Here is a 21,409-nt window from a genome sequence, read left to right as displayed (position 1 = left end):
AGCATTACATGAAATGTTGAAGGGTTTTCTATAGTAAGAAGAAAAAAGGATAAAAAATGCTAACATAAAATGACAATAAATACATTATCTATTAACAATTTAAACTAAAAATCAAAATAAATGAACAAGGAATCTAATTAACAAAATAAACCGATGAAATAGAAACAGAGGCATGGGAACATGGAACAGACTGACAAATCTCAGAGGGAAGGAAGGTAGGGAATGCAGGAAGAGATTAACCTACAAACTTATATGCATATATGCATTTCCTATGGACGCAGGCAATGGAGTGGTGAAGGCCTGGGAGGGGCAGAAACCAGATGGAGGGAACAAAAAAGGGGACATTTGTAATACTCTCAACAATAAAGATGAAAACAAACAAACAAACAAACAAACAATTAAGTATAAATACAGGGGGAAAAAACAATTAAAAGAAAGAAAGATTTAACACATAGGACATCTGTAACTTAAAAGCAGGAGTTCTCAGCCTGTGGGATTTTGGTAATGCCTGGATATATTTTCTATGGATGGGGTGCTGCTAATATCTAGTGAGTAGAGGACAGAGATGCTGTTAACATACTATAATGCACAGGACAGTTCCTATAACAAAATATCAATAGTACCCTCATTGAGAAATCCTGTCTTAAAGGGTGAGGGACAGAGAGGTAAATCAATCTGTTTTTGGTAAATATTAACTCTAAGTAGTCTGTGAATGTAAGTGCATACTGCAAGTCCTAGAGCAAAGACAGAGGAAAAATTATGCCTCATTAAAAAGCCAATAGATATTTAAAATGAAATTCTAAAAATATATTCAAACAACACAAAAGAAGGCAAGGCAGGCCTGGCCAGTGTGGCTTGTAGTTAGAGTATATATATATACCTGAGCTACAGGTTTGATGCCCAGCCCTAGTCAGGGTTCATGCGGGAAGCAAACAAATTGATGTGTCTCTATCATAGGGGTGTCGAACTCAATCAGAGAAGGGGCCAAAATCTAAAATCCAGCCTAAATCGCGGGCCGAATGGTTTACTGAACAGTCATAAACTGTCATTGTGATGGAAACGCAGCGGAGTGCAGTGATGACAGCGCGGTGTGGGCCACATTGCAAGGCCTGGTGGGACGGATTTGGCCCGCGGGCCTTGTGTTTGACACATGTGCTCTATCATATTGATGTTTCTCTCTTTCTCTTCCCCTCTCCCAAAATAAAGGCAAGAAAGGAGGAACAAACAAAAGCCAGAAGGGAGAAACAGCAATCAAGTGTTTGGTTGCTTTGAATTTAACCATACAACAGACTTCAAGATTATTAAATGTTAAAGGACTATTTAACTTTAAGATTCAATCAGTAGGGAGCTTAAAGTCACTATCCAAACAAATGGTCAGAAAGTACTATGCTCTATTGAGAAATTAACTAATAGGTCTATTTCCAAGCTAATAAAGAAGTGTGAAGGCAAGTCAGAAATCACCTTATGGAGAAGTGTTGCCAACACAAACCACACACAGAACCCTTTCAGTTAAAGTTAGCTTATCAATAAAAATTTGATAAAATACATGTGGAATCTGCTGCCAAGAGAGAACCTACAGGTGAAATAAACAGAAAAAACATGAAATTGTACTGCAACTTAAAAGAGTGAAATAGCCCTAGCCAGTTTGGCTCAGTGTATAGAGTGCCAGCCTTCAGACTGAAGGGTCGTGGGTTTGATTCTGGTCAAGGATATGTACCTCGGTTGCAGGTTCAATCCCCAACCCGTCAGGCGAGTGAGGAGGCAACCAATTGATGTCTCTCTTTCACATTGATGTCTCTGTCTCTCCCTCTCCTTTCCACTTGCACTTAAAATCCATGGAGAAATATCCTCGGGTGAGGATTAACAAAACAAACAAAAAAGAGTGAAATAATTACTTTTAGATATTCAGGCAAGGAAGAACAGAAGATATAGAATTTAGGGACAGAAGACTATAAATTATGAAAAGACATGTCTGAAAAGAGCAGTAAGCTATTTTTTTTTTTCTTCTAGAATAAGCCACTCGAGACCTGTAAGTATTTAATTTGAATGAAAATGTGTATCATTTATAACATTTGAAGCTATAGCTTCCACAATAAATAACCGGGAATGGAACCCAACACCTTTCAGCTGTTTTTTTAAAAATATATTTTTATTGATTTCAGATAGGAAGGGAGAGGGAGAAAGATAGAAACATCAATGATGAGAGATAATCACTGATTGCCTGCCTTCTGCATGCCCCCTACTGGGGATTGAGCAAGCAACCGGGCATGTGCCTTGACCAGAATCAAACCTGGGACCCTTCAGTCCAAAGGCAGATGCTCTATCCACTGAGCCAAACCAGCTAGGGCCAGCTGTTTTTTAAGATTATATTTCTATCAAGTTGAAATAAGAAAGTTGAACTTCTAAACAACTGTTTTCAGTAAGTGCATGTGTAGGTGCTTAATAAATGTCATTCAAAAAATGTTAATGATTAAACACTCCAATTAATAGGCAGATATTGTCAGAATGTATAAAAATATAAGCCCCAATTATAGACTGCCTACAAAAGATACAATTTAAAGGCACAGACTGAAAGTAAATGGATGGAAAAAGACATACCATGAAAACAGTAAGAATGAGAGGCTGAAGTAGTGATATTAGATAATAGATTTCAAGACAAAGATTGAAAGACATTTCATAATAATAATGATAGGGTAAATTCACCAGGAAAACATAATAAACAAAAGTTTCAAAGGCATTAAGCAAAATGGACAGAATTAAACAGACAATCCCATGATCATTGTGAGGAGATTTTACTCTCTCTCTCTAAGACTGAAAGAAGCAGAAGAAACATCAGTAAAGATGATTTGAAAAACATTAACAACCATCTTGACTTAACTGATTATCTGTGGAACACAGTACCCAGCAACTGCAGAACAGTCCTCTGTTTTGTTTTGTTTTGTTTTTAATGTATTTTATTGATTTTTTACAGAGAGGAAGGGTGAAGGATAGAGAGTTAGAAACATTGCTGAGAGAGAAACATCGATCAGCTGCCTCCTGCACACCTCCTATTGGGGATGTGTCCGCAACCAAGGTATATGCTCTTGACTAGAAATCAAACCTGGGACCCTTCAGTCCGCAGGCTGACGCTCTATCCACTAAGCCAAACCAGTCAGGATCAGAACAGTCTTATTAAGTGCACATGGCACAACCAGCAACAACTATTAGGCTAGAAAACAAGTCTGAATAAATTTAATGAGCTAAATATCATACAAGGCATAGTCTTTGGCCACAAAATTGATCCATTACAAATCAATAACTACTAGACAACTAAGAAAACCCTAAATACTTGATAAAATTTAAAGTAATCCACAGGTTGCCAAAACTGGTTTGGCTCAGTGGATAGAGCGTTGGCCTGCGGACTCAAGGGACCCAGGTTCGATTCTCGTCAAGGGCATGTACCTTGGTTGCGGGCACATCCCCAGTGGGGTGTGTGTAAGAGGCAGCTGACTGATGATTCTCTCTCATCGATGTTTCTAACTCTCTATCCCTCTCTCTTCCTCTCTGTAAAAAAAATCAATAAAATATATTTAAAGATAAATAAAGTAATTCACAGGTCAAAGAAGTAATCACAAGAGAAGTACACTCAGCTCAGAAGGAAGTGTCTAGTTTTTAAATGATCCTTTTAGAAAAGGCAGAAGATCAATGACCTAACATTTCACCCTGAGAGATTAGACCAGATAGCAAAGAAAAGCAAAAGTAAGTAGAAGGGAAGAATAACAAGAAAAACAAAGGGAAGGCTGCTGGGTCTTGAGCCACTGGCTCTTTTAGTTAGTTACCTCATTGGCTGCAGCTGCCATAGGAGTTGGATGGTTGACGGCATCACCCAGCGCAATGGCTAAGCGAAGATCCTTCTGAATGTATTTCAGGTAGAAATCAGGTTTAAAGTTTCCTTGCAGAATATCTGAGGAGAGAAAGTCATGTATCAGAAGAACTAATAGGACCCTAAATAAGAAAATACCTGCCAAGTATCAGCAGGGTTCAACATGTAGCATTTCTTGCCCCCCTTAAACACCCAAGAGTCAAGGTTCCAGCCTGTACACCCAAATCCCATCTACCTTCTCTGGACCCTCACTACCTGGAAATATAGAAAGGGTGCATCTTTTATACCTAATGAGCCCCTGAAGAAGAAACTGTTGTGACAGTGGCCTTCTTCAGCTCTAGTAAAAAAAAAAAAAAAAAAAAAAAAGGCAAGAAGAGAGGCCAATGACAACTTACTTTGGCACTTCTGGTCCAGAAAGATGCTGGCCAATTGTCCTTGATTGAGAATATCCAAGAATGTCTGCTGGGACTGGCCTGTCACTTGGGCCAGGGTCAACCCCTCAGCGATAGTTGCCATAAAGCTTCCCTGGACCATGTTCACAATCAGCATCATTTTGGCCGCATTGCCAACCTCACCTGCTCAGGGCAAAGAATCATGGTCACTTTCCAAGAATCCGACAGGCAGGGACTTTCAAATCCCCTCATCCCTGCTCAGACCCACCTCTATACCCAGGGAAGACCCCATTCACCTGCCCCTGACAGAACTGGCTCTGACCCTTCTGGTTCTTCCTCCTTCAAATGTGCAAATCAAAGGAAACCTTCCCACGGGGGCCCCAGGCTGAGAGGCCATGCGGGATTGACGTTGTCATCAGTGTAGTCCAGGGGGAATGTGGCCCAACAGGTGGGCAGATATGTTACCTAGAAAGAAGGAGGTCTTCCCCATCGCCTGGAAGCAGCTGCTGCAGTCTTCATATAAGCCCCTGTCTCCGGCTGCTAAGATCACCAACATCCCATCATTAGACAGCTGCTGGTTCCCTGAGACTGGGGCTTCCAGAAAGCGGCCCCCCCTGGACACAATCACCTGGAAAGGAAAGTCATAGCTTCTAGAGACCTTACCTCTCCCACGGTCTCAGGTGGGGAGTAAAGAGGGCCCTTGAGTGGAAGTACTTAGCCCTTCACATGGAAGCCCCAAAGCCGACATCTGTACAAAGGTGCTGGACTAATGCTGTGGAAGGGTCAGCAGATATCTTCCAACAGATGCCTGACTCACATGTGGTAAACAGAGAGGGCTCTCCTCATAAGTTCCCACTTACTCTGAATTTCTTATAAAGACCAAAGATTATAACCAAAGATGGCTGTGCCAACTGCTTGGCTGTCCACACCTCCTATAGACACCGCCCTTCCCGGACTTCACTTTTAGAACACACACGAGCCAGAAGTCACCACTCCCTCATTTGGGCCCAGCAGCTCAGAAGGAGAATACTTAGCAAATGGATGCTTAAACCAAAAAGGCTGTGCTGACAGCTTGGATTGCTTCTCACTGTGAGGCTGTCAACTATGGGATCTGATGCCCATCTCAGTTAGGTGGCACCTCTCCTCTCGTGGCCACTTAGATTAACTGTGACTTTGAAGGTAGAGAATGAAGACAGGCTACTGGCCTCACTTCTTCTCTCCTCTCTGGCTTTGGCTGGATAACCAAGTTATCCACACTTGGGCATGGTCAGCTTAGGTCTTGGGATCCAACCAAAAGGATGCTGTAGGGCCAGCCTTAACAAGGCTGTTACCTGGGCCAGCTCGGTAACTGTGTCAGCATCCACTGTTGACATGTCCACGTAGCACTTTCCGGGACGAATCCCTTGCAGTACACCACTGGGGCCCAGCACCAGCTGTGGGGACACAAGGGAGAAGCAATAGCCCAGGCCCCCAGCCAGATAACCAGGAACCCCTTAGACCCAAAGTCAGAATTCATTTGCTTTTTTGGTTCATTTTCTGATAAGGAGCTAATAAATATTAAGGCTGAAAAGGGAAAAGCAAGTAAATAAGCAAGGGAAAGAAAAGTATTTCTGGTATCCCATTTATCTTTAAAAATAGTTATTTCTATTAAAAACTTCCCATTTAAAAGATGGAATCTCAGTGTTTCAGTTTTGGGGCTTCTTTGGATTTACTTGGATTAGACAGACTAGTCACCAGTTTAAAAAGATGACTGCTGCACTTGAACTTTTAAAACATACAAATACAGTGATAGCCAAATATAGGAACTTGGCACATAGACCAAAAGCACATACAATCCCAAAGCTTCCAGCTCAATAAGAATTACACAGACCATTTCAGCAGACCTCAGGGATCCTAGCCATTTGCAGTCTTTGTTCTGAATTAAAGGAAGTCTGTATTCAATTTATGCAAACACCCTTCACAATGGGAGAAGGCCCCCAGATGGGAAATTCAACCCCCCACATGCAGACACTCACTCCGTATGCAGGGGAGAAGGGGAGGAGGCCAGCCAGCTTTCCTGGCCACAATCTGAGACGCTGAGGGGAGGGAGGGGATCCTTACATCCTTGGCCGCCTTTGGATCCGACACACAGGCAAAGGTGATGTCACAAGTTGAAACAACTTCAGCGGGGGTTCTTCCTAGGCGGGCCCCCTCCTGGATGAACAAATCACACTGCAAAAGTCACAGATCCTAACGTGAGCTGCAGGCATTGCACAACAAACACGACAGCCAGGCCAGAGATACGGTGCCCAGTCCTCCTGGCTGGCCTCCCAAGGCAGGAGCCTGAAGCTGAGGCTGAGAGCCCGGACACCAGCGCTGATGGTCTGACTTCTGGGGGAAGTGGATGGGACTTCTTCAGGACTGTTTTGTGTTTTCGCATACTTGGTGCCTAGACTAGTGTTTTACTTCACAGTGAGTATAAAACAAGTGTCTGCTGAAGGGTTCCTGTATGAAAACAGGATGTAAACGGTGCCTGTTTCCAGCCCTGCACTGTGCTAGGGAAGCAGGGCTGGGGGTGGGAGGCTGCCATCCCTTTCTACGACGTTTCTTGGGGTCTAAAAACACTATTTTAGTTCATTACCCTTTTCCAAAGGTACCGTATTTTTCGGACCATAAGATGCACCTTTTTCCCCCCAGAAGTGGGGGGGAAAAAGTCCCTGCGTCTTATGGTCCAAATATAGCCTACACATATACTTTAAAAAAAAAAGTTTTTTTACTTGCCCGGCTCTGTGTGGTCTGTGTGTGCTTGCCCGGCTCTAAAATGGTTCTAAATGCTGCTGTTTACTTTACAGGGTTGATTACATGTGTTTATGACTGTGATGTTGGGTTTTAATGCACATAAAATATTTTAGGACACTATTTGTTTCAGAATTTTTTTTCCCCCTTCTCTAAAAACTGGTGCGTCTTATGGTCCGAAAAATACGGTATTTAAAAATTGAGTAACTACTATTTTGTATTCATGTTTATTAATTTGTAAGGCTTATATTTATCCATAGTCTCATTATTATCACTTACAATGAATGGCTGTAAAATATGCCATCAAGAGACATATCTGGATTTACCTAATGGCTCCACTGCAGTTTGATATTTGGACTGCTTTTAATTATAAATGACTCAACAAATATCTTTATGTTTCCAATTTAGACTTCTAAGAATAAAACAGACTCAAATGGTTTTTATGCTTTTAATAAATGTAGACAAATGGTTTCTCAATAGAGCTGAGAATATATAATGATCACCAACAAGATCTTAAATCACCAGCACTGAGTACATCATTTAAAAACAAGAAACAAGCATCCATAAATATATTAAAATTTTATCCTACTTGACTTGAATAGCTAAAAATAGCAACTTTTTTACGTGATATATTTTGATTACTCCTGATAATTAGCTACTTCTTTAATTAATAATTCTTTATTGTTGAAAGTATTGCATCTGTAATCTTTTTTCCTCCCTTGACTTCCTTCAAACCCCCCCACCTCTCAGGCCTTCAGCACCTTATTGTCTGTGTTCATGGATTATGCACATATGCATACAAGGTATGTGAGCTACTTCTTTTATATATTGTTGAATGTAAGCTACTTTTTATCTTAAGAGTTATCAAACTATGTGTTTCATAAAATCAACATATTACCCTTCCTATCATATTTGCTATAAGCACTTTTAGTTGGTGTACCTTTCACTTTTCTTTTTTATTGTGGGGGGGTATCTATGTTAATATTTGTCTTTCCTTTTTTTAAAAAAATGTTTTTATTGCTTTTGAGAGAGAGAGAGAGGGGGCAGGGGAAGAGACAGGGAGAGAAACATGGACAAGAGAGAGAGAATGGACAAGAGACAGAAGTATCAATCAGATGCCTTCCTCACACCCCCTATTGGGGATGAAGCCTGCAACCAGGTATGTGCTCTGATCAGGAATCAAACGCTCAAACTTTCAGTGTATGGGATGATTCTCCAATCGAGCCACATCAGCTAGGGCTATAGATTTATTTTCTTCTGTTTTTTTCTTTGAAAAAAGAAATGTAGTAATCTATTTGGAATATATTTTATTATGTGGTAGGAAGTGATAATATTTCCTCCAATTTCTAACCAGTTGTTCTGAACATACTTACTGACTAACCCTTCTTCATTATCATTGATTCACAGTGTGATGGCTCTATCAGAGGAAGTCCTAGGCTTTCTGGGCTACCTGGTAGGTCTGTGTCTTTGCTAGAGCACACATGTATCTTGGTGAATTTACATTATTATGTATTCACATTTACTTGGGAGAAGACCTCCTTATTACTCTCCTTTACTGGAAATTTAAAAATGTTTCATCTTTTTCCAGGAGGACCACAGGATTATTTATTTATTAAAAATATTTTTATTGATTTCAAAGAGGAAGGGAAAGGGAAAGAGAGAAAAACATCAATAATAAGAGAGAATCATTCATCAGCTGCCTCCTGCACACCCCCAACTAGGAACTGAGCCCACAACTGAGGCATGTACCCTAGAAAGGGATCAAACATGGGACCCTTCAGTCCACAGGTCGACGCTCTATTTATTGAGCCATTTTCATTAAGATCCTTTTATAAAAATTCCATGGGGACTGTTATAAGGATTACATGGCTTTTCAAAGATGACATTTACTACATAACTTGTGCCAGGCACTTTGCTGAGTACTTTACATAATCTCATTTAACTTTCATACCCCCTTGAAGCTGGGGCTTTTGCTGCCCATCATTTTACAAATCTAGGGAGGTAAACTATTTCACTGAAACCCTAGAGCAAGCAGCATAGTGTGACTTGGACTTAGGTTGGCCCTATTCCAAACCCAAGTTCTACCTGCTTTACTCACCTACTTCCCTGTAAACCAGTGGTTCTCAACCTTTCTAATGCCGCAACCCTTTAATACAGTTCCTCATGTTGTGGTGACCCCCAACCATAAAATTATTTTCATTGCTACTTCATAACTGTAATTTTGCTATTGTTATGAATCATAATGTAAATATCTGTGTTTTCCAATGGTCTTAGGTGACCCACAGGTTGAGAACCACTGCTGTAGAGCCTAGAAAATCTAGAGGTACACAGAGGTGTCTCTTTTTAGAGAGAGTGGAAGGGAAGGGGAGAGACAGAGAGGCACACTGATGTGAGAGACACACATCAATTGGTTGCCTCTCACATGTGTCCCAATTGGAGCCAGGGATTGAGCCAGCAACCTAGGTACATGCCCTTGACCTGAATTGAACCTGGGACCCTTTAGTCCACAGGTCGACGATTTAACCACAGAGAAAAACTGGCTAGGGCCAAAGGGGACTATTTTAAGTGAAATAAAATTAGAAACTCAATCCTTCCGTTGTACTAAACTTGATTCGTGCTCAAGAGCCACATGTAAGCCACTGTGCCCAGCAGGGCAGGCTGTGACCACAGGTTCAGCCCACAGGCCACAGGAATACTAGAAGGCCTGTCCTTGCTGGCAATGACTATGAGCTGCTGACTTTTGCGATATAGGTGGGATGGGACCCCCTCCCTGAAAATAGCCACATGTGGCTAGTGACTATCAAACTAGATAGTGCAGGAACAGAACATCATCACAGCAGAATGATGTACTGCACAGCTAACATAATCCAAACTGAATACAGTACAGTCACTGAAAAGGATGTTGTAGATTTATTTATACACATTCCTTACCAATGACTTTATAATGCACACACTTGTATTTTGTGGGCATGGAAAAAAGGATGCAAACCCTAACATGGCCTAACTCAGGTAATAGCAGAGAGGGAGGAATTTTCCCTTTTTCATTTTTATTTTTGTTAATCCTCACCCAAAGATATTTTTTCCCATTGCTTTTTAGAGAGAATGAAAGGGAGGAAGGGAAAGGAGGAAAAGGGGGAGAGGGAGAGAGGGAAGAAAGAAAGAAGGGAGGGAGGGAGAGAGAGGGAAAGAGAGAAGGGAGGGAGGGAGGGAGAAAGGGAGGGAAAGAGAGAGAGAGAGAGAGAGGAACTGAACCCACAACTCTTTGGTGTGGGGGACAATGCTCCAACCACTGAGCACCACCGGCCAGTGGCCAGTGCAAATTTTCACTTTTATATTCCTGGGTATTTATAATAATAAAAGCATAATATACTAATTAGACAAAACATCCTTTCAGACGACCTTCCAGACGAAGCTGGGGCTGTCAGGGAAGCCTGGGTCATGGGTACCAGAGGGAAGCCAGTACTGGCAGTGGGGGAAGGAGGGCCCACTCTTTTTTTTTTTAATGTATTTTTATAGAGAGGAAGGGAGAGGGGTATAGAGAGAAACACCAATGATGAGAGAGAACCACTGACTGGCTGCCTCCTGCATGCCACCACTGGGGGGGGGGGGGGGGGGGGGTTTGAGCCCGCAACCCTGGCATGTGCCATTGGCCAGAATCGAACCAGAGACCCTTCAGTCCACAGACCGACACTCTACCCAGCCAGGGCAGGAAGGCCTTCTCTTGCACAAATTTCATGCCTCTAATTTTTAAAAAAATAAACACACACACATTTTTTACTCACTTTAGAGAGGAGAGGAAGGGAGAGGGAGAGTACCATTGATCAGAGAGAGAAACATTGACTAGTTGCATCCCACAAGTACCATGACTGGGGATCAAACCTGAAACCTGGGTATGTGCCCTGAGTGGAAATCAAACCAGCAACCTTTCAGTGCATGGGATGATGCTCAACCAACTGAGCAACACTGGCCATGGCACCCCTGGGTACTTTAAATGTCTTGTTTCTATACTAATACTCTAAACTTATCTGTCTACATATCTACCTGCTTGAATAAAAGTGTGGCTCCTCCTATTCTACCATAAGTAGAATGCTGAGTGAAGACACCGGGAAGACATTCCCATCTTTAGTTACCCAAGCTCCATGGATCAAGGCTTGTTCCCTCCCCATCTGACAAGCAGCACTCATTAATGCTTACTTTTTCTGCAGTCCGGTTCCAGACAGTCACTGTGTGACCCATTTTTAATAAGTTGGAGACAATGCCACTTCCCATTAGGCCGAGGCCCAAAAATCCTATCCTGAAAAAGAGAGAGACTAATTAGTTTGGGGAGGAGTGGAAGGGACAGGGTAAGGTGTCCCAAATGTAGCACAGATTCTGCTTCCTCATAAACCTGGGGTAGGATCTCAGACCACCAGAAACATCGCTCAGCGATGTTCTGACACCATGAGCACTGAGGTAGATGTGGGGCATGCAGAATTGTGCCTTTTCTTATTATTCCATCGCTTAAAAGTGTCCCTAGATTTAAAAGGACCACAGAAAGAATTATGACATTTCTGGTTTAAGTGTTACAAATAATTTCCTTGATGCCTTGATAGTCTGGGCTTACAATTCCTTAACAGTGAGAAAGCAGACATTTGTCTCCAGCTTTGCAAGAGTTTTGAGTTCTAGGTCTTCAGATGCCTCTTGAAAGCACACCAGGATCCATGACAAGTAACTGAAGTAATGAGTCAAAGCCAGTGACCTTCCTCAACTGCAGAAACCTGGGTCCCAGTCTTCCCCTTCCTCTTCAGGCTCCAAACCTATAGTACCTTTGCATTCTTCCTGATAGCAGAGACAAGCCACGGCCCTCTTCTTCAAAGATTTGCCTGAGCTTTGGAGCCAACCTTTCCCAGTGCACGAGGTCTTCCCAAATCTGCCTTCTGCACCTTCCCACATCTGCTGGCCCACCCTCTATTCTCCACCACACCCTTCTAACTGCAGGCCCATTATGACCCTTTATTTTGTTTCCCTTTAATTCCTATAACCTGCTCCTTTCTGCAACCCCAAGAACGTGGGGACTGCTGCTTTTACAGATGATTTTACCCTGCCCAAATGTCTTTTCTTGGTTCCTGTATTTCTTTATTATCTTTCCTGGCATGTGACTTGGCTCAACTATACCTCTTTCTTCATTTCTTATTACATTATGTTGTAGTTTTTACTTTGGGCTTTCTCTCAGCTCTGAACACACTTTGCAGCTTCTGCACTTTGACTTGTGTTATCCTTTCAGTAATTTTGGTCTCTGGTAAGACATCTGCAGCCACTTCTGCAAATTGGCTATTCTACTCAGTTTCCCCTAATTCCTGTTGTAAATTGCACTTCTCACTCTCTCTGTCCCAGCCAGAGAGAATCAAATGTAACAGGATCTAAATAGACACTACTCCAAAAAGGAAAGACACATGTCCAACAGACATATGAAAAAATGCTCAAGGTCACTAATCGTCAAGAAAATGCAAATTAAAACTCCACCAAGGTATCACCTCACACTTATCAGAATGGCTATCATCAATAAATCAACAAACAAGTGCTGGCAAGGATGTGGAGAAAGGGAACCCTAGCGCACTGGTGAGAATGCAGACTGGTCCAACCACTGTGGAAAACAGTATGGAGTTTCCTCAAAAAATTAAAAATGGAACTGCCTTTTGACCCAGAATCCCACGTCTGGGTATATATATCCTAAGAATCCTTAACGCCAAAACCAGTTTGGCTCAGTGGTAGAGCATCAGTCTGCGGAATGAAAGGTCCCGGGTTCGATTCCGGTCAAGGGCATGTACATTGGCTGTGAGCACATCCCTGGTGGGGGGTGTGCAGGAGGCGGCTGGTTGATGTTTCTCTCTCATCGACGTTTCTGGCTCTCTATCTCTCTCCCTTCCTCTCTGTAAAAAATCAATAAAATATATTAAAAAAAAAGAAAGAAAGAAAGAAAAAAGAATCCTTAAGATAGCAGCCTTATCTACAATAGCCAAGATCTGAAAACAGGCCAAGTGCCCATCAGTAGATGAGTACATAAAAAAGTTGTGGTAAATTTACACAATGGAATACTACTATGCGGCTATAAAAAGGAAGGAATTCTTAACCTTTGCGACAACATGGATGGACCTGGAGATTACCATGCTAAGTGAAATAAGCCAGTTGGGGAAAGACAAATACCATATGATCTCACTAATATGTGGAATCTAATGCACAAAATAGAAACAGAGGCATAGATACATGGAACAGACTGACAAATGTCAATGGGGAAGTGAGGGGAGTGACTGGATAAAGAAAGGTGAGGGATTAGCTAAAAAACACATATGCATAGCCCATGGACATGGATAATAGTTTGGTGAGGGCTGGGGTGGAGGGGGGCAATAAGGGATGGGTGGAGGTGGGCAAAGGGGGATGAAATGGGGGACATCTGCAATAGGTCAACAATAAAATATTTAAATTTGAAGAAAAGGAAAAGGGAACCTATCACCTTCCTCATCAAATGGTGCCCTGTCCACTAAGTTTTAAGCCAAAGCATAAAAACAACATCTTTTGTCATTCACAGTGATATAGGTAGTGTAAGTTTTCCCTATGATTCTAAATCTTATTCCATTTCTTGGTGTTTGTTCTAAGATACCCTGCAGAACTGGGGGTGAAGCTTCTGGATTTTTAACATGGCAACTACCCTATTTCCCCAAAAATAAGACAGTGTTTTATATTAATTTTTTCTCCCAAAGTTGCGTTAGGTCTTATTTTCAGGGGATGTCTTATCTTTCCATGCGCTAGGTCTTATTTTCGGAGGATGTCTTATTTTTGGGGAAACACGGTAACAGTCCTCATGGTGCCCTTGAGATAAGATGTAGAATGTAGACTACGTAGATTAAGAACAATACAGCTAATTAGCTTTAGTTGGCTTCATACTCAGGTTAAAAAAGTATTTTACTGTAAGGGCAATATAGGCCTTGGATGAAAGCACTGAGACTATACTCAACCTGTCTTAGTTCTAAAAACACCACAATCCTCATCAAATGAATGGGTGACACCCATCTTCCTTTTTATCTATATACTAGAGGCCTGGTGCACAAAATTTGTGCATGGGTAGGGTCCCTAGGCCTGACCAGTGGTAAGGGCTGAACGGGGCCTTCCAGCTGTTGGCTGGGGCCTTCCTTCATTCTGTGCCACCCCTGGTGGTCAGCGCACATCATAGCAAGCGACTGAACTCCCAGCCTCCAGGTAGAACTCCCAAGGGGACACTTTGTATATTACTCATATATATACACTAGAGGCCCGGTGCATGAAATTCATGCACTGGAGTGGGGAGTCCCTCAGCCTGCCCCCTCTCACGGTCTGGGAGCCCACAGGGGCGGGAGGTGAACCAGAAATCAGGGGAAGGCAACACCCCCATCATACCTCTGCTGCTGACACTGCCGGCAGTGCAAGCCTCGACTGACTCTGGTTACCTTAGCCTTGGGTGGCCCTGGGCGGCTGGGTAGCCACCAACCGAGGCTTGCCTGCACCTTGGGCTGGCCCTGGACTGCTGGGGGCCTGAGGGCAGGTCTGGCCGCACCGTGTGCCTTCTGCTCCCCCACCGGCTGGGCTGAAAAGACTGTGGGACTCCAGCGGGGCTGAGGGGACTGGGCGCTACCATCTTTGTGACAGTGTGATGGTCAATTTGCACATTCCCATTTTATTAGATAGTATACTAATAGAAGATATCTATATATATAAAAGCCTAAGTGACCGTTATGACCGGAATGACTGGTCAAACAGTTGCTATGAGGCATACTGACCACCAGGGGGGCAGATGGTCAGTGCAGGAGCTGCACTCTGGTGGTAAGTACACTCCTACAGCCAACCTCCCATGGCCAGCAAACCTCTCCCTCTACCTCCCCCAAGCTGACAAACCTTCCATGGTCCCCTCCCCCATCTAGCAGGCTATGTCCGGCAGCTGGCAGGTTGCACCCAGCAGCCGGCCCAGGCCAAGGCCCCAACTGGGACTGGCGAGATGGCCCCGATCACCGGCTAGACCTAGGGACCCCAACCATACATGAATTTTGTGCACCGGGCCTCTAGTCTATACTAATAAAAGGGTAACATGCTAATTAGACCAGGAGACCTTCTAGGAGACCTTCCGGACAAAGCCACGGTAGCAGGGCTGAGGCAGAGGCGGTTAGTGGCGATCAGGCCAGGTGGGGAGGGAAGTTGGGGGTGATTAGGCTAGCAAGGGGTGGGGGTGTCAGTTGGGGGCAAGCAGGAAAGTAAAGTAGGGGGGGCCAGTTGCAGGCGAGCAGGCTGGTGGTGGTGGTGGTGGTGGTGGGGGCAGTTGAAGGTGAGTGGTTAGGAGCCAGAGGTCCCAGATTGGAGAGGGTGCCGGCAGGGCTGAGAGACACCCTCCCTCCCCAATGCATGAATTTCATGCACCAGGCCACTAGTGTATATATATATATAAAAGCCTAAGCGACTGGTCAACAGACTGACTGGCTGGTAGCTATAATACACATTGACCACCAGGGGGCAGATGCTCAACGCAGGAGCTGTCCCTGGTGATCAGTGGGCTCTCACAGTGGGAATGGGTACCAGATGCAAAGCTGGCAAGTGCTGCTGTGGTGGTGCAAGCCTCTCTTGCCTCCGCAATGGCAACGGCAATCACAGCAGGGCCGGGATGAGCGGGAACTGCACCCTAGCCGCCTGCCGCTTCGTGCACTACTACATCCCCTGAGAGGTCCTGGGTTTTAAGAGGGCACAGGCAACCTCCAGTTAGTATATATCATGCCTCTATCTCCTCCACTCTACAAAGAGAAGTCATTCCAAAAAACTGGTAGAATCAGGGATTTCGATAGCACAAAAATTAGGACTGATGTAAAAGATGCACTGTTTTTAGGCTGAGAAGGAACCTTTTGGAAGACACAGACAGGAAAATCAGACTTGGTTATCTTGCTCAGGAGAATGTTTGTTTTCAGCAAAAAACCCTTTTTATCATCACAACTCTGAAAACACAACTGGCCAGAATGAGGGCAAAGGTGAGCATGGGTGCAAGCTAAAGTTTGGGGACAGTAGTTAAAACACTTCAACCTGTCTTTGGACAGAGAACAGCAAGCAAGTGCATGAGGACTGGAAGGTGACTGCAGGGAGAGCCAGGGAGGACAGGATATTCTAAGTACCTTCATCTCTCATCCCCCACAGTCAAATTCAGGATTTTCATCACAGTTTTGCTAAGCTAGACGGTTCTCAAATGTGGTCTCCTGACTAGCAGCAGTGGCATATCTGGGAACTTGTCCAAAATACAAATTTTCAGGCTCCACCCCAGACCTACTGAGAAAACTCCAGGGATCAGTCCAATAATCAGTGCTTTACTAACAGCCTTCAAGGATATTCTGAGGCACAGGAAAGTCTGAGAAGCATAGAGCTGAGCATTCCTTGCTCACAAACTCACATCTAAGGGCATACATTTAAAGACAACTTTTGTTTTCTGCAAGTCAATTTACTCCCAGACAAATCATCATCAGTAAAGATTACAACTTTCCTCTTTTTACATTCAATTCTAGCAATGACTGGAGCATAACCTTTAAAGAGCCCCCTTGGGGTCATCCCTCATCCCTCAGCAGAACCAAAGGAATCTTTTTGCCAAAGGCCTTACTTTTTGTCTGTGGGTGTGATGCTGCCATTCACGGCCGTGCTGTCTGCTGCCTGGATGGAGGTAGACCCCGTCTCCTAGGGAAAGCAAGCACAGAGCATCAAGTCAGGCTGCCCATGGCAAGGCCCTAGTGGAAGATAAAAACGAGGAGGGGTGGAACCTACATACCTCTTCACATATTTTCAACTTCTTTGTGATGGCCTGGTAACAGACAGCTGGCTAATAAAGAGGGAGGAAAAAACACCACTTATTAAACCAGTCTTCATTAAAATTTACCTAAAAAGTTAGGCCTAATGTGGGCTGCTAACATCAAAATCTTATTTGGTGTTCCAGACACAGAAAGTTAACACACATTACTTCATTCAATTCTCCATGCAACTCTGCAAGATCCTTTTATTAAAAATGCCATTAAGAATTAGAAGCATTTGGTCAGGTGCCCAGAAATACATTGTTGGTCAGTGTAACTGGGTGTAGAACCCAGCTTTGTCCAACTTCAAAGCTACATCCTATCAGCAGATCCTATCTAACCCCATACCTTGCAGTCAGAAAACTTTCCCTCCACACCTGGAGACTATGGAGATTATCCACCCAACAGCACATGCTACCTCACATGTGGCTGACAGCTCACGGGTTTTGGTTTCTGCCCTATACTCTGAAGGCAATCACAAATGTCTCAATCACACAGCTGACAAGTTTTTAAAGCCTCCCCCCTACTTTTTTTTGGGGGGGTGTGTATCTATAATAATAAAAGTGTAATATACCAATTAGACCGGACGTCCTTCCAGACGAAGCCAGGGCTGTGAGGGAAGTCTGGGTCCTAGGTGCCTGCTGGCAGCTGGAGGGAAGCCCAGGTCCCAGGTGCCAGAGGGAAGCTGGTGCTGGCAGCAGGTGGAAGGAAGGCCTACCCTTGTATTAATTTCATGCACTGGGCCTCTAGTTTTTAATATTAACAACACCTCATTCATGTGTCTTTTACTAGTAACTAGCTGCTTTGGGCAGTGGTACAGGCAGAGCCTAACTTTTCAGACTAGTAAGGTGAGGTTCCAATGAGCAACACTCTGCCTTAGGCCAGCTCCTGACCAATGATCAAGAACTTCAAAGAACAACTCACCTTCTCGGTTTGGCTGAGCAGGAAGTGATGGAAATGAGGGTCTGCATCTTTAACTGGCTGAAACCAGAAAATTATTAAATAAAACAAATCATCTTCCACCAAAAACCCCTTCCTTCTGCCTGATAACTGCTTTCCTCTGGCTAAACACCCCTGGGAGCTGGCCCTAATTTTATAACTGCTTGGAAATTCTTTTCCCATTGTTGATCTAAGCCTTTTGTAAACGACGTCTGTTCCAGCTAAAGGAAAACTGGCTTCAAGTAGATATTTTCTGCCAGGTTGGAATACAAATCATTCCAATAACATCATTTAAAAGGGAAAACATTTAAAAGGCATACTAATATTTTTAAAGTCCAGTATTCTCACTAGTCATGTTGGATAACACAGCTGACAAAGCCAAATCAATTTTAAGGGCTCTTTTTCAATTTTAGGGTTTGGCCTACTTGTGTCTGGTACCAGACCTTTTAGTGTTTATATCTCACTGAGGGTCGATATTAATAGAAATAAAGTGACAACAACTGCAGGACTTCCATAATTAGGCCCAATAACAGAGGGAAAGGGTGCCTCTATACCAAGGATAGACTAACATATGGCTACTAACCATCAAAGTTTTATATACAGACAGTGAAAGGGTGTTTTAAAGCATCAAGTGAAAAAAATCTGTGGATGATACCACTTTTTTGAAAAATAACCCTGGTCTTAACAACACAAACTATATATGGGTATGTAATTAGTAAGTGATGGCTAATGGGTGTATCAAAGGGGCTGAAATAAATTATATCAAACTTAACAGTGAGGACCCTTGAGAATGGAAACTTGCATTCTTTACCTCATACTCCTCTGTACTATTTGATTTAAAAAAAAAAAGAAAGAAAGAAAAAAAAAAGAGAGAAAAAGAAAATGGCAGCTTCACAATCACAAAAAGGAGAAAAAGGATAACAAGTGTATGGCAGTCAGGCCAGGAATCAGCTCTGAGGCCAACCTTGAACTGGCCCACAGGAGAGAACCTTACCTCATTCACAGTTGGCTGCCATTTAAATGCAGCCATGGTTCCGGCCATCATCCCCTTAATGGTACTAGACTCAGGAATGGTGAGATCCTACAGAGGGAAAGGCATATGGTCAAGATGCTGATACCTTGATAGATGTTTTCCTGCCCCAAATTGGGGAGCAACTCTTCATTGATCAGCTTCCTTCAGTCACATTCCATCCACACTAACCCTCTAGCCCACATGTGTCAAACACAAGGCCCTCGGGCCAAATCCGTCCCGCCAGGCCTTGCAATGTGGCCCGCACCGCGCTGTCATCACTGCACTCCGCTGCGTTTCCATCACAACGACAGTTTATGACTGTTCAGTAAACCATTCGGCCCGCGATTTAGGCTGGATTTTAGATTTTGGCCCCTTCTCTGATTGAGTTCGACACCCCTACTCTAGCCTGTCCTGGCAGGTATTGCTCAGGGTTTAGAATGTTGGCCTGTGCACCGAAGGGTTGTGGGTTCGAATCCTAGTCAGGGATATATATCTGTGTTGCAGGTTTGATCCCTGCCTTGGTTGGGGCGTGTGTGGAGAGCAGCCCATTTATTTCTCTCACATCGATGTTTCTTTCCTCTCTCTCTCCTCTTCCCTCCCTTCCACTCTCTAAAAATCAATCAATCAATGGAAGGAGGATGAGAATAAAAAAAAACATTAAAAACAGCCCACCTGGCATGGCTCAGTGGTTGAGCATCGACTTATGAACCAGGAGATCATGGTTTGAATCCTGGCCAGGGCTCATGCATTGGTTGCGGGCTTGATCTCTACTATGGGGCATGCAGGAGGCAGTATCTTTTTTATTTTTTTCAATATATTTTATTGATTTTTTTACAGAGAGGAAGAGAGAGGGATAGAGAGTTAAAAACATCGATGAGAGAGAATCATCGATCAGCTGCCTCTTGTACACTGTGGATGTGCCTGCAACTAAGGTACATGCCCTTGACCGGAATCAAACCTGGGACCCTTCAGTCAGCAGACGGACGCTCTACCCACTGAGCCAAACCGGTTTCGGCAGGAGGCAGTATCTTAATGATTCTTTCTTATCATTGATGTTTCTATTTCTCCTTCTCCCTTCCTCTCTGAAATCAATAAAGGAATATTTAAAAACAAAAAACAAAAAAACAAAAAACCCTTAGCCAGCTCCATGGTCTCAGCATCAGTTCAAGCCCCTGTCTCTGGCCAGGTTCTAATGATCGTCCATTGGGAGAACCAGGAAAAGTTCTCATCAACATAGAGTGAGCTTTTCTTCTCAGTTCTTTTTTTTTTTTTTTTTTTTAAATGTATTTTATTGATTTTGTACAGAGAGGAAGGGAGAGAGATAGAGAGTTAGAAACATCGATGAGAGAGAGTCATCGATCGGTTGCCTCTTGCACACCCCCTACTGGGGATATGCCCGCAACCAAGGTACATGCCCTTGACAGGAATCGAACCCGGGTCCCTTCTGTCCCCAAGCTGACGCTCTATCCATTGAGCTAAACCGGTCCCGGCGAGCAAAACTGGTCCCGGCTCTTCTCAGTTCTTGAAATAACAAAACATTCTGGTGTGTGATGGAGAAAAGCCCAACTATCATATATTTTGCAGTGTTGTTAGCAGGTCACAGAAAAAATTCCTTATGGCGAATAATAAACATTATTAAGAAAACAGTACAGGCTTCAGAAGGAATCCACTAATCTCAAAAACAAACCAACACACAAACCAACCAACCACCAAAAAAGCCGCATTGGTGCTCATGAGGAAATCTGCCCAACATTTTTCAGGACTAAGTGACAGAACTGGAAGTCAGGGTGGTCTGGAGCCAAGATCCCCACTCTCTCCCAAGACTGATGCAAGGAAAGGACCCAGCGGAATGAGGATGCTGCTCCTCTTTATTAAGGGCCTGGCCCATACCCGTTCTAGGCAAAGAGGCACCGTTCATTCCAGCTTTACAACTGGCCTGTTCTCTTTCCTCCATCACTGACTTTACTACCTCCTCTTTTTCCATCTGCTATCTTCCAGCCACAGTGGTCCTCCCAACATTTCTACTTGGATATCAAATAGGTATCTTGCCATACCCAACTGAACTCTTGCTTTCCCTGCCCAAACGGCTTCTTCTATGGTCTTCTCAATTTCCGAAACAGCAACTCCATACAACCAGGCCAAGATCCTTGGAGTCCTTGATTCTACCCTCCTCTCTCCTCTAATCCATCAACGATTATGGTTTTACAAATGGGAATCTGCAACCCCTTCTTCCGAGCACCCCTACTAACACCCAAGGATCAGGCTACCATTGCCTATCACTTGGACTGGAGCAAAAGGAATCTCTATGCTTCTGCTCTGGGCCCGTACAGTCTAGTCTATACACAGCAGCCAGAGTGAAGCATGACACTTCTCTGCCTAAAAGTGGCAGCCTGTTTCACATGGTCAAGCTAGAGGCTTTTATTGTGGACTCTAGGGCCCTAGATGTGCTGCAACCCCATTCCATGCTAATCTCCAACCTAATGTCCTGTTACTTTCTCTCCCCTGACCTCTCTCCAGCCCACCAGCACCCCCTTGGCCCTCCACCTCCGTTCCCTGAAAACACCACACATGCAAATACTCTCGAGCTTTTGCACTGCTGGGAATGCTC

General features: G+C 43.7%; 1 protein-coding gene across 8 annotated transcripts in view; it reads right to left on the bottom strand.

Moving 5' to 3' along the window:
• GLYR1 (glyoxylate reductase 1 homolog) overlaps window positions 1-21,409 on the bottom strand; it is a 47,192-nt gene that overhangs the window by 5,141 nt on the left and 20,642 nt on the right. For 4 of the 8 annotated variants that reach the window (XM_036409039.2, XM_036409034.2, XM_036409041.2 and 1 more), the window contains 10 exons: window positions 18,784-18,870; window positions 17,775-17,831; window positions 16,832-16,882; window positions 16,667-16,740; window positions 11,224-11,323; window positions 6,355-6,465; window positions 5,586-5,687; window positions 4,720-4,882; window positions 4,258-4,437; window positions 3,819-3,943 (listed from right to left, as the gene is read on the bottom strand). In XM_036409039.2, coding sequence (XP_036264932.1) covers window positions 3,819-3,943; window positions 4,258-4,437; window positions 4,720-4,882; window positions 5,586-5,687; window positions 6,355-6,465; window positions 11,224-11,323; window positions 16,667-16,740; window positions 16,832-16,882; window positions 17,775-17,831; window positions 18,784-18,870 — 1,050 coding nt within the window. The remainder of the gene's footprint in view (window positions 1-3,818; window positions 3,944-4,257; window positions 4,438-4,719; window positions 4,883-5,585; window positions 5,688-6,354; window positions 6,466-11,223; window positions 11,324-16,666; window positions 16,741-16,831; window positions 16,883-17,774; window positions 17,832-18,783; window positions 18,871-21,409) is intronic. The other 4 variants (XM_036409040.2, XM_036409036.2, XM_036409035.2 and 1 more) reach the window with 3 other exon arrangements.

This window comes from Pipistrellus kuhlii, unplaced genomic scaffold, assembly GCF_014108245.1.
Source record: "Pipistrellus kuhlii isolate mPipKuh1 unplaced genomic scaffold, mPipKuh1.p scaffold_m20_p_4, whole genome shotgun sequence".
NCBI classification, from domain to species: domain Eukaryota; kingdom Metazoa; phylum Chordata; class Mammalia; order Chiroptera; family Vespertilionidae; genus Pipistrellus; species Pipistrellus kuhlii.
This window is presented reverse-complemented; position numbering and strand designations above follow the sequence as displayed.